The 18,567-nt window shown below is 34.0% G+C and overlaps 1 protein-coding gene across 1 annotated transcript; it reads right to left on the bottom strand.

Annotated features, from left to right (window-relative positions):
• Positions 1–546: 546 nt before the first annotated feature.
• Positions 547–7,957, bottom strand: LOC102802397 (bombesin receptor subtype-3-like). The gene is made up of 4 exons (XM_006820153.1): positions 7,810–7,957; positions 1,924–2,069; positions 1,575–1,675; positions 547–1,288 (listed from the first exon to the last, which is right to left on the bottom strand). Exons 1-4 carry the CDS (start codon positions 7,955–7,957, stop codon positions 547–549), a joined length of 1,137 nt encoding a protein of 378 aa, XP_006820216.1.
• Between the last annotated feature and the right edge of the window lie 10,610 nt (positions 7,958–18,567).

Genomic DNA, 18,567 nt, shown 5'->3' with positions numbered 1-18,567 from the left:
ACATCAAAAACAAAACAATATATAGCAATATATGATTGCTTGCTTGAGTTGTCTATGGACGTGGACATTAAACATGTTATTTGCATTTTTTGATTAAATTCATGATTGATGCTTAGGAGCATGCATTGTTTTACAACGTACTTCAAGGCTCAAGACCGGAAGGTAGCTTTTATTGGGACGGATGCAAAGAATATATAAAAATGTCCCATGTACATAGGCTTGTTAAGATTCCTAAAAATAAACATGTATGGCAGAGGCGCATTGAGTTACACTGAATCTGGTATAAGTTCACATCTTCTTCGAGTGCTGTCTGGTTTGGTTATGTGAAGTGCCGATCCTCAAGTATTGGGTAATATGAAACAACTTCTCGCACATGTACTTCCACAAGACGTTGTGGGTAAGTATGTTATCGAAACAAGGTTTGAAATCAAAAACTGGAATTACTGCCTCGCACCCAAACTATAGGTTATACCATCTCAGTACGCGAGTCCCATTCTGATAAAATTCATCCTTCATTTCGAATTCAATTTTAGAATCCAACTGAGATTACACTCTGTCCCCCACATCGTGTTGTACGCTGCTTTCGCTGCCATCACTGTTGAACCATATTTCATTGGTGTCCAAAGTTGACGTGTCATCGTTGGACTCGATGCTGCTTTTCCCTAAACTATGCGAAGAACAGCAAGTCAGCTCACAGAAACCACGACGAAAGTTCGCGCTCATGATGGAATAAACGACCGGTTTATATACACCTATCGCATAGAATGTGGTATCCACGAGGAATTCGTAAAGAGAATACCACTTATTGTCATATAACGAAACGCGTTTAATGAAAAATGACACTATTGTGTCTATGACAGTTGGGAGTAGCAGAGCAGTATATAATCCCACCAGAGTAATAAGTAAGTGTAACGCCCTCTTACAAGCAGACACGATTTTGTTATTTGTCGATAGCAAAACCTGGGCCTCTGTCGATCTAAGAAACGCGTTGATCTTCGTAAACGAAACACTGATAATTACTAGTGGTAGAACATATAACAGGAGAACACGCGAGAGAGAAACCCGTAACAAATTTGATGAGCCGTCATTAAGGTTACATACACGAATTGACGCATTGGCGGCGCTGTCATTTGAATGGGTATGATTAGATTCACGCCACACACTACTGAAAATGGACGCTGGGATGGCAGCAGACACGGAGAGCAATTGAATGATGATTGCTACAGTGAAGAACTTTTTCATAGTCCGAATGCTGTATGTTCTGAGTTCACGGGATAGTATAAAACACCTACAAAAACCGATTTTAAGAACAAATTTTCAATGATTTACATAGATAATTTGAAGTTCCAGATTGTACGTTGAAGCGGAAGGAGCCACATGACCTGTTTTTCCCTTCAAATAGTATTCCATTTGTTCCAGTTATCATGTCCATTGTTTCAATTACCATGGTTACATACATTTAAATATATTTTTTGTATGATCTATAGATGCACAGTGGTAACTCTGCAAGAATGCATAATGTTTATCAATTATCTAACCGAGGAACAATTTTCATGATTATCCTAAATACTTACCTATCAATACTCATGACTGTCAGCGTTAATATAGTGATAGTTAGAGAATAGTCCTTACAAAACGACATACTCCTACAAAATGCAGTACCAAATCTCCAATCCTGTAACCACATATACATACATACGTTAAGTTCTGGGTTACCGTAGTACTCTTGGTATCAACAACAGTGTATGATATACGCAGTGCAGATGCCGAAACCACTAGCCGAAGTTTATTTACTGCCTGAACTGTTGCTTGGAACACACATACTATGTATAAAACATCGTGTTCTAATGTGTGTACACTATCTCATTATCGCAGTACTTATATCTCGTATATTGTTGTAATATGTTTCACTAAATAACTTACTTCATACACGTGTTTACTGATGATGTCAAACGGCATGGCCAGGAGCAGCATTATGATGTCACCAAGAGCAATTTGTGCAATGAACATATTTGTTACACTTCGCATGTGTTCATTTACTGCCACCACCGCTGTCACCAATGCATTGCCTGTAACATATATTACCAAGAGTTTACATTCGTATCGTTACATCGAACATTAGCTAAAGAAGTTATTGTTCAGTGATATTTTTAAAAGTGCACGTTTCACTACACGTTAATCTTGTATTACATCATATCAATTCATGCGAAATTGTATCTCTGATAACGTTAATATATGAGTCTATACTGATGCCATTGCCTCTCTACATTCAAATGTCGTTTCTTATCTATCTCATCACGAGGTGAATTAAATGTCTAAATAAATAATACTACTAATGACAGTGAAAGTAGTACCTACCGAAAGTAAGCTCTGATAACATACACTAAAGATTGCTCTCGGTTAAAATACTCACTGTCTTGTTGTTGAATTAACCTTTTTAACAACTCTGATGGTGCATATGAAAACTCACTACCCTGTGCACGAGATGTTTTATAAATGCATTTATGTTGTTTATATTAAACAAATCACATGTCATTATTCTTCCTAAGAATGTTCTGCCATGTAGTAAACTTTATTCGATTGATGTGTATGTAAGTTTTGTACATCGAAAACACAAAGAAGCTGTTCTCTGATTGGTCAGACTGTAAGGGGCTAGGGTTCGGTAACCAATCAGATACAATCCTGCAAGTATCTTTGCTCTTTGCATTGACTTCAAAAAGACACTAGCATTAAATTTATGCTTTATGCTGACATACAGAGTTGTGAGTGTATGAGTGGTTCTGTTTCAGATATATATTCCAAACAGAAAACTAATTTTTAGACAATATTTCATTACTTACATGGACTTCTCATTACATTGCATTGTGTCCCGCATGTGTTAAATTTTAATACAATCAATTGGAGTTGACATATATTTGATTTTATATAAGAACAAAATGTTCTCCATTTATTACATAGTGCATAGTAACGAATAAGTGACGGATGGACCTGTTCATTAATTTTACATTTTCAATTCGATAAATCGGCCATGTGAACACACACACACATATGGATGCGTTATCTCAGAGAATTGAAAATCAATCTCGTTAATGACGCTGTCATCGATTCCGACATTATATGTATACGTCGGATACAATTTATTGACGCCTATTTTGCGGAAAATGGCGACTTTTGACCAACAGGGGCCAGGGTAATTTAGAAACATTTAACTAATGCGATAGCAATTAGTTTAACTGTGTAAATAAAAAGAAAATATAGCATGTAAGTGGCAATATGCATGTCACGCTCGTTGTTAATTGTTAAATCGACGACATTGGATAATACAGTAGCAACTTCGGTATTTTCTTTGATCTAACGTCTCTTGAGATTTAGAACGTTCGATGTGCATAATAGGTGTCGACTATTTCAAGACAAATTTCAAATATATACAAAATTCTAGAAAAATATTGATTATGTTTATCAATAGGTGTATTTTGAAACAAGTACCTTGCCTATGCTACATAATGCGTAGCAGGGCACACACTAGTAAGTTTCAAACGAATTGTATACATTGTAATTGTAACTCTATGCAAGTCAAGGAAAATAACAATAAGTGTACATCAGAGTATATGAAGAGCGGTACCAGAACTATTTTGTTCGAAACTTATTTGATGCTGCAAATATTCAAAAATGGGCTACATAATCTGTGATATGATGGTTGTGGACATTTGCGTAATAGAATATTACTTCGCATGAAACGTTATTTCATTACACTTCTATGTTTGTTGTAGTTGTCTGCCCTATTTTATGGTGCTTTTGGTTAAATTGAAGTTAAGTTTGTTTATTGAATTGTAAGTGTATTCACTGTTCAAAAAGTGTTGCACGCACGAACGAAGAAACGCAGTAAGTAATCTAGAAAAGAAAACTGTCTTCATTCTAGTTAAGTTACGAGTACACTGGGAACATACAAGTGATATATGCATCCAATTCTGATTAGGTATTGCATGAGTAATAGCATTCGATAAATTTAATGTCTCACTCTTCTGACATTTGTCTACTCCAGAAGTGATGGAAATCACTCTACTAAAACCGGGAACGGGAAATGCAGATCAATCTATAATTAAACCGGTTATATATGTACTTGTGCAATTTAACACCTCACTGGTCATGCCTATCAACTTTAGGTGGGCATAATGTCATGCATGTGGTCTAAAGCGTTAACATCATTGAATGTATCAATATCACATATTCTGTAAATGTCTCTGTCAATTTAAAGGCTCGCGAGATCACATGGGAATTAGGGTTAATTTGCTTAGCAATAAACAAGTTTCAAACAGTAAGCTGAAAACTATGTTTACAAAAAGGTGTATGTATTTATACGCTATCCAGCAAAAGGTTTACGCATTGCTTTCTCGTATAGTGTTTATATATATAGATATATCAGTCAATTCGTCATTCTCAGATTACTGGTAAGATGTAGTCATATTCTCCCAGTTATAAATTTATTTTAAACGTGTCTCAGCTCAGGAAAGTATCAATGTACATGGCGTAGAAGTCAGAAATATACTAAAATGACAAAAACTGCGGTAAATGAACTTGCTTGCTATATTATGCTCGTAATGACATGAAAGTGTAATTTGTTCTAAATATGGAAATCTTATTCTGTTCAGCATACGAGCATATCATTTAACGTGTCACGTACAGTTTCCCTGTAAGGCTACGTCTATTATTAACATACGATAAAAGAATATCTCCATTCGTGTTGGTTTTTTTAAAAGCATAAGTAGGCACATGTCCAATTATGTATCTTATCAGTTGTATAACGTGCGTATCTTCGCAATGACTATCATACAGATTGAAAAATACATATCACGTAGTTTGAAGTCATATTTCGTCGAACTTGTTTTTATAGCATACGCCACCAGAAGATGTTTTTATTATCAAAGTTATTAATCATTCACTCAGAAAAATCGATTGTAAATTAAAAAAAAATCATGCGTTTTGGAGTATCAAAAACAGACAGAATTGCCACACAACTTTGCGAGTAGCATAAATTCTCACTATCGGCGCGACTTGATACAAAACCGATAATTCTTCATGTCTACTGACATCAACCCACGAGTAAATGTTGCGGGATTATTTTTAAACACTGCTTTACTACAAATCACAAGTATGAAAGCGATAGCATGGGTTATTCAATAAATAGTATAATAGTATTAAAACCACTGGTAACACTCACACATTAAACTATAACTTGATATTATACCAAAATAAATATTGTGCAAACACATTTTTAAGTAACACCTTATTCCGCTACGCCCAACTGCATATAATAAGTGCACATGGGAACAAATAACTGAGTATACGCGTGGGCACACAGCACAAGTGGGTATATATATAAGTGCATACCTGCGCGGAATAAGTTGAAAAAATACACAGCAATAAACTCACTATGCATGACTGGAGCATTGTTTTTGTATCCTTAGTAAGCATCTTTGCAAAGTTGTTTAATTATTCTAAATTGGGATCACATTTCAGGTAATTATTGTCACAGAGAAGTACAAGCATTCTAAATTTACGTTTTCATTTTAAAAGCCATGCACGCACCACGGAGACGTTGACACGAGCTGAAAACACAATATGGTCGATCCCTGCATAAAGCATATTGTTTTGGGTGATAATATACAATTTAAAACAAGTGTTCCTAACCCGATAACTAATAAGGAAACAACATTTCGTTCTTGCAGACATGTTTAATTTACAATGTAAGATAGATAATTATATATCTACTTCTACATTACTAGCGTAGGTGGTCTATACAATAAAATAAGTATCAGCACCAACGACGATAAAATTATGTCGATTACAATTGGTGAAATTGTATTATACGTGCAGTATGTTTTCAATTTCACTGATAACTGCATTAATACTATACACATATAACACTTAAAATGTTGCACATTAGTTACACAATTTCAATTATTATGCTAAACAAAGAATTTAAAAAGTCGATTATGTTCATGTGTTCTGAAATTATAAATAAATACCTTTTAGGCTCAAAGAAAATATCTACTAAACATTAAATGATAACAATAGCTCAATTTCGCGTACTTATGTTTTCAAACGCAATACTAGTACGTTTGCAAATATTCGGGTAAGCTTGATTCAATAAACTACCTCCAAGCACTGCCATAGCACGCATCCTACAGACTCAAATACCGTTACCACTCTGTTCTTTCAGTGGTCTGAGACACGGCTGAGAGAGTCTCAAACAATAATTCAGTAACACATTAATACTTTCAGATCTTGTACAAACCAGCATTTCAATCTATTTTTTCACATTTTAACATGTCACATGTTTATAATGATAGAAACGTGGCTCTGGGTATTACCTCACCTCCTAAGCCTAGTAACCCTTCAACTCAAAACATTTTAAAGTGTAAAACAATGTTCAATCTGGTAATTTATAATCATATTCATATACCATATTACCGTTTCAGTAGTTATTTATACACTAACATGGATCTTTAGCTAATTTTACGCGTAATATGGGATAAACTGGGATTACGGCAGCTGGAAGAGGCAAACTGTGTAAAAGGTTGAATACGTCTCTACGCAGAACAGTTTTCCATCTGCTTCTTTTGAAACATCATCTTAACTTTATTAATCATCACATTACCGAAATATATTAGATCTTTTATATGACATAGAATGCAACGATGGACAACCATTAATATGCCTTGGATAAAAAAAGCATGCGCACTTCTCATTCTTAGATGGTGGTGACAGACGTCAACAGCAACTGCTTTTGTGATCTTACATTAAATGCTTTTTGAAATTTACGAGAAAACGCTGGCAGTGTCACTGTCTATAAAATATCAAAAGGTGTTCCGGATATCGGTTCAAAAGCTCCGAGTAACATGCCTACAAAATGACCAGTTCCTAATGTGCGTACAAATAAAAAGATTCTCCTAAATCTCCTAGAGACACATTAACAGTTGCACAGTTTCACAGCCCCAGGGCAGAACAGTTATGTGTGTGAAAACTGTAAAATGCCCAAACAACTATGCAAGAAAGATGGTTGTTGGCGTTACCATGAACAAAACATTATTATGAACAACTGAAATAGAAATATATACATGCTAGCGGAGAATGTATGTCACTTTTATTTTATTTTATGGGAACTCTAATTACAGGGGCTCCAATTATTTTCGTAATTTAATTTGCGGAGTGTATTTGTTGTATATAGTACCCACTTAAGCGCCTTTGTATCAAATTGCCTCGCATCGATCTGTCTGTTACAACTAGTGCAGGTGTGTACATGATACGTCCATGTATAAAACAGTCTTAGGTATAGATCCTATATGCGCACATACGTCGTTGATATAACGTGAATGAGTGAATGACAAATATATTACATCCCTAATAACAGCTGTACTACAGACCCGACACCAACGTTTCGCAGATTCTGAATTCGTCTCTTTCAGTGTTCACTGTAATGCAACGCTGTATGTAAGTATGTACGTATAGTTCTGTGCCGTTATATTTTATTGTTTTACATGTTGCCACACATTGAAAGCTTCTGCAACATATAAAACTATTAGCAATATCATAGTCTGTATAAACATAGACACACAAGAACGCATTATTCGAGCAGTTAACAATTCAACAACCAGAATTTGCAGCGTGGGTATCTCCCAGGCAATGGCATTTCTTTGGTTTTAAAATAGACCAACCCGGTATTTAGAATTTGAATCGTAACATTATTGTTATTATAATATATGTACCATATAAAATAAAAAAGCATATTGAGTTGCGTGTACAGCTTACCTGCAATGCCAAATAGTAGTACTATTAAATACAGCAATACAATCGAGACTGTCTTTGCACTCGGTGGGTCATCGTGTTTCTCGGCTTTAATAGCAGTACGCCACATATCATCCATGCCCGGGTACATATCGGGATCCAGATCTGCCATGATATCCTAGTTCCTAGTAGATCAACATAAATATCAAGATTAAGTTAGGTGTGGCGGGAGTTGAGTAGGTTTTGTGGTTGCACTAAAGGTATACGTGGATATATTAATGTGAGTGATGACGATGATATAGTATACTGCCGACTAAAGTCGAATAATCAATGTTCAAGATGCACATCACATGCCCCACCAAACTGGATGTTCCATTATTTCGGTAGGGGTGTCGCCCAGGAAGAATGAGGGAACCTTCCTTTACGTCATTCATTATTAATGGAACCCAACTTATCAACACTATAATCTGATACAAAACTCGAGTATTTCTCTATTAATCACGTTTGTCTCGAGTTTAAGTATTAGTGTTCATAAGGGGAAACGTGGTGAACGTTTCAAAAGTCGCGTGGACCACGGAAGACGAGAGTTCCGGTTGACATAAAAAAATCATAATTCTTGTTACGATAAAATGTGTGTTTTTCAAATGAGGAAGGTTTATGGAATAAATTAGACATAGAGAAATTTCAGATCCAAAATAGTTACTATACCAAATTGGTCATCTAGTATTAAATATTAAAAGATAATAACATTGATATTCATATGTGCGATACAAATCCAACCCAAGGTCCCGAGTCTATTTCAATCAAACCCTGGTATGACAGATTTCAATGGATCTTTGGAAATGTTTGATCTTGGATATTGACATACGCGATAATCAACAACCTAGACAAATACTTATTATGTATTTCACATACTCACTTAGTTGCACTAATAAGTCTAAAGACGCCAGTTTGTCTTGCTGTTTAGTAACCATCTCGACAATTCGTTTGATTTCAAATAGGATCTGCATGAGGACAGATCGCTTACTTTTTGTCGTACAATGAACATGTTATCATATAAACTATTACCTTTATACTTCGACTTTTCCAGTGATGTTTTCTGGCATTTAATATGATGTACTATATAAATGATTCGATCGAATATGGCCGCCCATAGGACATTTTTACATTACATTACTATTGTCTGTGCACATTTTTATCAGCCATGACTGTGTCAATTGATACCGCATTTCCAGAAAGTAAAACAACAAGAAGATAATCTTCATGGTTCTGAAATTCTACTTTGTAGTGAAAATCCGGATATAGCTCTGTAGAATCTTGTGTAATGCTCATGCGCAGTTCATTCAAATGTTATCTATAAATTGGGGTTATCATGTATGTCATCCATTTAAGAGAACATTCTGTGATCTTTCAGGGAAATCCATTTACCAGTTTATCTAACCCTAGTTTAAGTTCGCTGTCGAAAATTATCAGGAGGCTCTCCCCAACTAACAAGTTTTCATTATGCCTCGTCATCTTACATTGTGTTTGTTCTGTGTTGTCTATTAGCGGCGTATTGCATAACACATAGTATCAGTGCTCGTGACCGAAAACGTTACAGAATTTACGTTTAGTTTTTTTTCCTGCATTGAACGAAGGTGCGCAAGATATGATTTCAGACAAAGTATTAACTTTAATAATAGTCAGAAGTAAACATTCACAACAAGTTTTTGACATAAAAATAAGAAAAAAAAAATATGTTAATGTATTTGAAATAGAACACGTGTTTTAATGAAGCAGTAATCAAGTAATGATTCTGATAAAACATATTTCTACAGAAACAACAGCAATTACTTTTTCTCACAAAATTAACAATTAGGTTTTATGGCACAAATGTACAGTTCTATTTCCGGTAATGTATTCATTAAATCAAAAAAAGATAGTCATTCCGAAACGAGCAGTTTATAATTATCATAAAAATATCACCATCTTAAAACTAGGTTGGTGATTCAATTGTCCATTTTCTCATGAATAATGGTAAAACTATTTTTCAAATTACATATCGACAGTTTCAAACTAATAACACAGTCGATATATGTATTACATTCGTGCAAACACTATACGCCTTGCAATTTGAATTACGTAATTTGTATTACGTTTAAACAAATCATTTATCTTAATTAAAACCATGTTCTGACTTGAAGAAGATGTTTGCCAGCAGATCGTTACGCAAGGTGCTTGCACTTACTTGAGTACGACGTCCACCTTTAAACCAGGCTTGTTATCAACTAAACTGGCTATTTGCAATCACATCAATAATCCTATCGAGTAGGAACGTCTGCTTGGTTGAAATGATGTCAACTAATAATGAAAGCTTTATTTGAACGATTAGAACAACGATACGATACAATGAATTATTATTGATAAAAGACGAATCATAACGATTTTATGAGATAATTACATTTGTACTATCAACTCCCCGAAGACATAAATTGCATATAGCGTCGCTTAGACGATTATGGAGTCACCGCTGTCCACAACGGCGAATTCACTTATTAGATCGCTGTAAATTTGTTATAGAAAAACTGTTTTCATCTGCATAATATTCTATATCCGACTAGCGTAAACGTCGCCATATTAAATTAATTTAATCAGTATACTCTAGGAGTATTGGGTGATATAATAAATGGTAGAATGTAGACTACGTTGCTCTTAAAACGCGTTTTATGTGCATATTTCAAAAAATTCGTTCATACCGCATATATATCGTGACCCCCTTCCGGCTGTTACAGTTCAGATATAAATATATTCACAGTTAAACATGTGCATAATGAACATCAAAGTAAATAAATGAGATATACAGTACTAGGTGATATTCATGAGGAGAATAAATAATTCTTGAAAACAACTATATAACTATACTGTCTCAATTTATCTGTCAGTTTTCAACAGGTATCTGAAGATAGGACATACATAGAATATAACGTTCTCATTTGATTACAGAGAAATTGGGAATGCAAGTGAAGAGTTTAGAGTCCAGAGTAAACATGCAATCATTATCCATCATTTCGGCCTTTATAGGTTAATTTTACCTTTGTTTCAATATTTAATGATTATACTATTATAGATTCTTGAAACCAATCGATAGAATATTAATCAGCAGATGTACTCGGCATTGTTGATTTCCAAATTATTCTAGTGAGATCACATTCACTGTTTACTATTCAGATGGGAAAGTTGTTTTGTTACGTTATACACTACACTACACTACACTACACTACACTACACTACACTACACTACATTACACTACACTACACTACACTGCAATACAATATAAACTTAGCTCAGTCGTTGGTTAATCTTTAAATTGCAAATAATCGAAAAACGCGTTTGTTAAAATGGACTCTATCCGTTGTTTGAAACCGCTCTTCATACAAAATAAACACACAGCAAAATGCTTACAAAGGCTTCTAAAGAAAGTCAATTACGCTGTCTTGTTATATAATTTACTTTTTAGTTAGCGAACAACGAGGATAAAATGTTATAAAATACGCATTAGCTACAAAGACAAGTGTGCAGTACACACAAAATCTAGTCTCTGAATCGCCGCATCGATTTTTGCCTTTGCCAATTAGTCTACACATTGCAATGTATTGATCACAAACCGTCGTATTTACTGATGGCATAGACAGTAATAAGATACAAGATGTAGAGAGTACTTTCAATGTAATTTAACTGTGTGAGACTGATACACTCACGTCACCAACGGGTATAAACTGATTATACCTAATGCGACATTAAACACGTTGCGTAACCTAAGACTAGAATATAAATCATTTGTATATGACAGTTCATTTGATGAGCTATGGAACATAATATCCACAATTGTTTTTTATAACTTTAATATTTTGCATAATATTTTGTTTGGCAAGGACTAAGTAAGGTAGTAATATTCAAAATAATAATATAGATAAAAATAAACATAGATATTTTATTACAGTTCATGTTCATTTGTGGTATATGGTGTTGAGAGTCTTAACTTTTTTGGTAAAAAATACATATAGGAAAGAGTGGCACAATTATTGCATCGATTTACCTCTAACAATGTACTTACTGATTTTGATGGGTATAATAGAGGGTATTCATTAATAGGCATGTGACTATGTAAGTCTGTCTCACTCACATCACCAACGGATATAAACCAACTACTTGATATTCACATGGCATACACCGCATCATTAACTGACGTTCTGACCTTAACTTCCGACACATAAATGAAATTAAACACCTTGCAAAACTCGAGACTAGAAGATTAATTCACTGTAGATATCACCTACTTTCTTACTCGGGAAATATGTTCCTCGTAACAAGATCAATTATTATGTCACACGCGAGTGTTGGTATTTTGATATAAACTAAGAAAGCATTCATAGTAATTTTATTTTAAACAAAATGAGCTTCGATTATATAATGCAGTTCGTGCACATGTGCTGTGCAAATCATAGTGTGAGATAAGATGTGCAGTAATGGTTGGGCAGCAGAAAATAGCTTAGATGATGCTAGTCTAGTCTGATCACGAATACTGATGGAGTTAAATAATCGTTTTGGCAGGCGTTTGTTAAGAAATAAAATTACATTAATACAATCTAATAGAAAAAACAATAAATATAAATACAATAAACTCGGTTAGCAATAATGTTTTACTTTTATTTTTCACCACTGTTATGTAAATAGAAAACTAACTATGTGAGTTAGCTAAATGTGCTTTTAATGTTTGCTTGAAAGTATTGCGATTGGAAATATTTCTAATATGGTTTGAAAGGTTATTCCACAATTTGGTTCCAGGGTAATCTAGGGAAAATTGACTAAAGGTGGGCAGGAAAAATTTTCATTTTACAAGAATCTAGTTTGGTATGAATGGCCAGGAAAAGAGAAATAACTACTGTTACTATCCATGTATGTAAGATTTTGCGTTCAAGAATGTGCAGACTTGATATCATGTCTGCAATATGTTTGTCTTAGACCATTTGAATATTAACTAGGAACACTTAGATTACAAACAAAAACATTCACATTCGCACTCTTCCAAAGTTCAACACTCGAAACACGATCTTGAATTCTACCACTAGTTCATTCTTTATAGCCAGAACTATCTTTAACTCCCAGAACACACTTAAATACTGGGGAAGTAGTAATTTGGACAGAGCGAAGATATTGTAACATTTCTAGTGTTCATTTATAATTTTAATGCGCAATGATTTTAAATCGGAGCAGTTTTCTTTTTCAAAATTGTCACTAAATTATTTTAAAGGACGTTATATTCAGACATAATCAAAACAGTTTCGTTTTTTTTGTTTTTAAATCGTACACAGTATCACGGTTGCCCTTATCAACTATGAAATATTCCACAAATTACCAACGACGAGTGCACGCTGAGTCTTTGTGTATGCCTTTGGTACTGGCATCTATTATCAAAGAAAATGACAAAAAATCATCTCTAATCGCCAACTGCATATACAATTTGATGAAACCATGCACGATAAAAAGGTCATTATCTAACAAACCCTATGGCGTTGTTCTATTTTCCTCGTGATATAGGTAATTTGAAGTACCAAATATCGCGACAAATGTCATGTATTGACCTTTAAATACAAAACATAGCCATGTAGTTACTGAAACTGGACACTAGCGGTGTGCATCATTAATTTATTCCATAAATAATCAATTCTGATAAAATATTACTATTCTGATAATTGTCGATAGTTTTAAATTTATTTAAGCTTCAAATTTTACGATTGCGGTACTGTGTAAAACAGTCTACATCGTAACATTGGGTTGACTATGAACTCATGAATGTGGTAAATTAACAGTTTGTTAACAAACAAACGAACCCGTTTTGAAACACAGATATTTTTACAACCGTTTTTTTGTAGAGCTATAAACCAGAAAATTGAGAGAATATTACAAATTACAAAAGATCATGGTCATGACATGATAAATTACTGATGATAAACGGTTGAAATATTGAGTTAACTAACAATTTGTATTGTATCTAACATAACCTATTACAAATGTCATGTTGAAAAGTACAACATCACAAAACAATAGACAAAATATATGCATAGACAGATTGCCAAATAATTTAATGTTTCTTGCTTGTCTGGTGCACAAATGTAGTTTATTTTTTTTTATTTTTTTTATTTTTTAACATCTTCACCATGATTTAATGCCGCGAACCGGGCAAAATGTGTAAAATAACCTCTGTTTTCACGACTAAAGGTACACCCACAGCCTTCCCGATGACGAGCCGTTTAATACACGCATTATTCAATACTAGTTCCCTACGAAGAACACATTATGAATTGTCTCCATAAACATAATTACTGTCCCCAAACAATACAACTAGAATATGGTTGCAATAATTTATATCAAGCTTTTCAATGATCTGTAATTTCTTTTGCAATATTTTGCCAAAATCGATTACGCAACTTCATACAACATTAAATCTGTTGGGATGTTTGCTGCTTAACCAGCATAGAGAATAATTATACCGAATGAGTTACCAATCAGTACGCAATTCAATCTCCATGTAATTAGAAACTAGACTTGAAATATACATTTTCGTTATTGATGCCTCTGTGTCAGTGCTATTCTAAAACTAGTGATCATTCAGTTGCGCAAATTTGACATTCAATATCCATGAATACTAGGTCTTGCTTACTTGTGTTCTACATTACGTAATTGCTTCACCATGTTTTCAATAAACTCACCTTGTGTGCTGTTATATGATATGATGGTATGTGTTCTTAATTGTTTAAACTGTTAGTATGTCAGGTCCGGGTTTTGATGTATATTGCATGTTAGGTCACATTTCAAACTTTGTATTGAATAGTATGCGTAATCAAACTCAACACTGCGTACTATTATGTCCTGCTACAAGCCCTTTAACATTACGGAATGAATGTAGTATATCTACATATGGATTTAATGCACGTCTACTTGAAATATATTACATATGTGTATATTCCTCAATGGTGTTTGTGCCAGACTTCAGAATTAATAGTAAATCGAGGGTATGTCACAAGAGGGTTTATAGTCATAAAATTTTGCTCACTTTGAAGAGGCGAACGTGTGAAATTTACATGAATTGGTGGAATAGACACCACACAGCATTAAAGTTGTATAAGGAACTGTCGCACCTTTTTTCAAATAAATGCATACAGTCAGCTCAATTTGAATAAAGTATTTGTTCTTCTATATTTTCGTAGACGTCAGACTTCCCATACTTGAGCACTAATTATATTATTAATTAAAAATATTGTTAAATATGGTAATTGTAGACTAGTGATTGTTTGTCATTGTTTTATATATAGTATTTGGGATCCTAGATAAAACGACTGCATTCACTACTATATTATGTTAAAACATTGACAACAGAAAACGTACACTACGTCATAATAAGTGTCAATCTTTTCAATATAACTTTCTTAGCATAATGATTCCATGCGCTCTAGCAAATGCAACTCCCTCTTCATTTGCGACATTATCTTGAGGTTCCGAGTAACGTTTTTAATGATTTTCGTCAAGCTATATACTTAAAGAATCAAACGTATCTCTCCTGGCACAATAATAATTCATGAACAAGTACAGGAACATCAAATTTAAATAAACATGCAATAGGATCTATACCAGGCATGTAAAGTATGACGAACATGTTTAATATAGCATTCACATATATTCCACTATGCTGAAATCACACAGTGACAGAAAGTGTCATATATAATGTCACCTGGAAAACAAACTAGCGTGTTTGCAATTGTTAGCACCTTCTACCTCAATATATCACATCTACTCAAATCAGAACTAGATTGAATGTGAATAAATGAACGTAAATATATGTCATATCACTACTTCAACGAGAATGTTATAATATAAAAAGTGTATTTTTTAAAATTTTAAACGTATATTTGAAAGGAATTGAAATGTTTGCAAGAAATTCTTGAACTAAAGAAAGCAAATGAAACAAATGACCTCATGACCCCGTGTGATGAAAAAAGATATGGATCACTGACTCTGACTCTTATCTAAGATGAAAACAAAAATCAATCGGCATGTGCACAACACTTATCTGGTAAATGCTCTTGCCCATGCAGGGTGCCCTTGCACATAGTCGTGCATGGAAGGTATGTCATTTATGTTTGTGATTAGTCAATTAATAAAAAAAAAACATGACTGATGTTTAAAAAATGAGCATTATCTATGTTTTGGTTATTCAGTGGGCCATTGTTAATTTACATAAATATAAAGATGTATTGTATCTATTGTCATTTGCTCATGAATAATTCAAAGCATGCCACTTGAAATTGGACGGATTCATCTATTCAAATTTCTCCTCAGAAACTCGATTGAAAATTGCAATAGCTCAGTCGTTAGAGAGACTACCCGCTGTGGTTGATGTTGCGGGTCCCCTCCAACTTTTTTCACTAATCAAGGAAGAACTCTCCCCCCTCGTCAATTCCAGATGTTGCACTTTGTCTAAAGCTACACAGTTTTGGTCTTAGTCTGCTTTACAATAGCGGTTTACAAATGTTATGAAGCTAAGACAATGGCGGTTTATGAATATTTCTTTGTACCAATAACGCTTAGTGTGACCTGTTTAAACTCTGCATAATAAAAAAAGATTACTGAAATAAATCAACGGCCGGAACAATTGATCACGTGACCAAAAGTAGTAATAACAGTAAATTAACTGGATCATCTGAAATCATGGCCAAATGATTCTTTTTATTATTCACGCTTATTTTCGTAAAATATGAAGCACATTTTGCATGTTCTAAGTTTCATTTCTGGTAGGGCTCTGGAGGTTTAACTGCGTGTAGCAAAGACTGTGTACACATGACAAATGCATCTATACCTTAAATGAAATCAGCACAAGTATGGCTGAGAACTGAGTGATAATATGGCCACGCTCAAACAACTTGATGTGCATATACAATTCTATACATTTTCTCTTTGTACCCACTCTAAAACAATTTTAATGTCTTCTTCCAGTTTTAGACAGTGATATTTGATTTGTTTTACTAATCCTTGACTAGTGATCTAGTGCCGGAAACTGAATATCTTTTCGTTGTAATATCCCCACATGAGCAAGGCCCACAACATTCGATTAATACTAAATGTTATCAGTAACAAACGCATAAAATACGTTCGCACTTTATTTAAATGACGGACATTTTTCATAATAAAATGTTATCAGTGTCACGTTTACTAATCAACCGGATGACTGAATTTATCCCACAATCAAATTTATCATATTAAACATTTCTCGTTTCCATGTTTGTATAATATTTTGAGTAGCTATAACTGCGCCTGGCTACTTTAAAGTGTAATAAATTGTTTAAACAATTGCATTCGTAATTATGGCAATTATGGCAAACCCATAAAATACGTTCGCACTTTATTTAAATGACGGACATTTTTCATAATAAAATGTTATCAGTGTCACGTTTACTAACCAACCGGATGATTGAATTTATCCCACAATCAAATTTATCACATTAAACATTTCTCGTTTCCATGTTTGTATAATATTTTGAGTAGCTATAACTGCGCCTGGCTACTTTAAAGTGTTATAAATTGTTTAAACAATTGCATTCGTAATTATGGCAATGCTTTATAACTAATAGCATAACCAAACCTACTGTGACCATGATAGTCGTTGAGTCAAATCATTAATGGACAGCCATTCGAGTTTCAGTTATGTTTCGTTAGTTTGCCAGTCCCTTGACTGACTCTCAATACCATAAGGATATTACGAGGGAACAAAGTATGCACAAAGACAGAAGTACGAGTGTATGTACTGACATACAGCGTATTTAGCTCAAAAATTAGAAAACAATATAACACACACGACAATAAATAAAATGCTAGCTTTCGCTTTCGTTTTACCGAGACTAGACCTTCTATGCCATGGATTTATTTTTAAAACAACAATCTTAGAAACAATATGTAATCGTTCCAATTTTGGAATTTGCAAATATGCCGTACAAATCCACAGCACTACATCGCGTTGTAAACCATATTTATCAGTATTGCCCAAATGTCTTTCAATTGAGGTTGTCAAACAATATTACAGTTAGCACATTAATTTACACCACGTCCAATTGAAGTAATGAATATTTACGTGTATCTCTCAAGACATAGATTGAAAACATGTTCTGGGTAAGAATCCAAAAAAAAATCCAATCTAATCAAGAAAATGTCTATAAACATGACAGGGGTAATAACACTAATTATTTTTGCTGTACAACCTGTATTAAAACTCTCGCGCGATCTGAAGCAGTTAAATATTAAATTATTATGTTCATATATATCTCAGACTGGTGTAAAAATCTCTTTCTTATCGGTTATATGATGTGCCAGGTTTGGGAAATTACGACCGCACTGTAATTTCAATCTACCATTTTGCGAGTCAGATAATATGGGGTGAAAATAGAGGATTGGGATTGTAGCTCAATAAATATTAATGGCCTAGGAAAAACTGAACTAGCGGCAATTTGTTAATATGACAGAGCTAACTAAACAAAAAGAAATATTTAAACAAGCCGCAAATATTGAGCAAAAAAAGTCGCACAAGCAGCTGAAGTTGATAGAGTAAAGATAACACAAAATTTATGGCCGCAAAGCAGTTTATTATTATGATAGTGAAGGTGCAACTCTTTGTGATGCAATTGTCACTAAATAGAAAAACAAGGTGAAATTTCTGGCAATAAAGGTACTAGTCTCCAAACACATACACCCGG

This window comes from Saccoglossus kowalevskii, chromosome 18, assembly GCF_978046115.1.
Source record: "Saccoglossus kowalevskii chromosome 18, keSacKowa6.1, whole genome shotgun sequence".
NCBI lineage: Eukaryota > Metazoa > Hemichordata > Enteropneusta > Harrimaniidae > Saccoglossus > Saccoglossus kowalevskii.
Note: the sequence above shows the minus strand (reverse complement) of the source record. Positions and strands in the feature narration are given on the sequence as shown.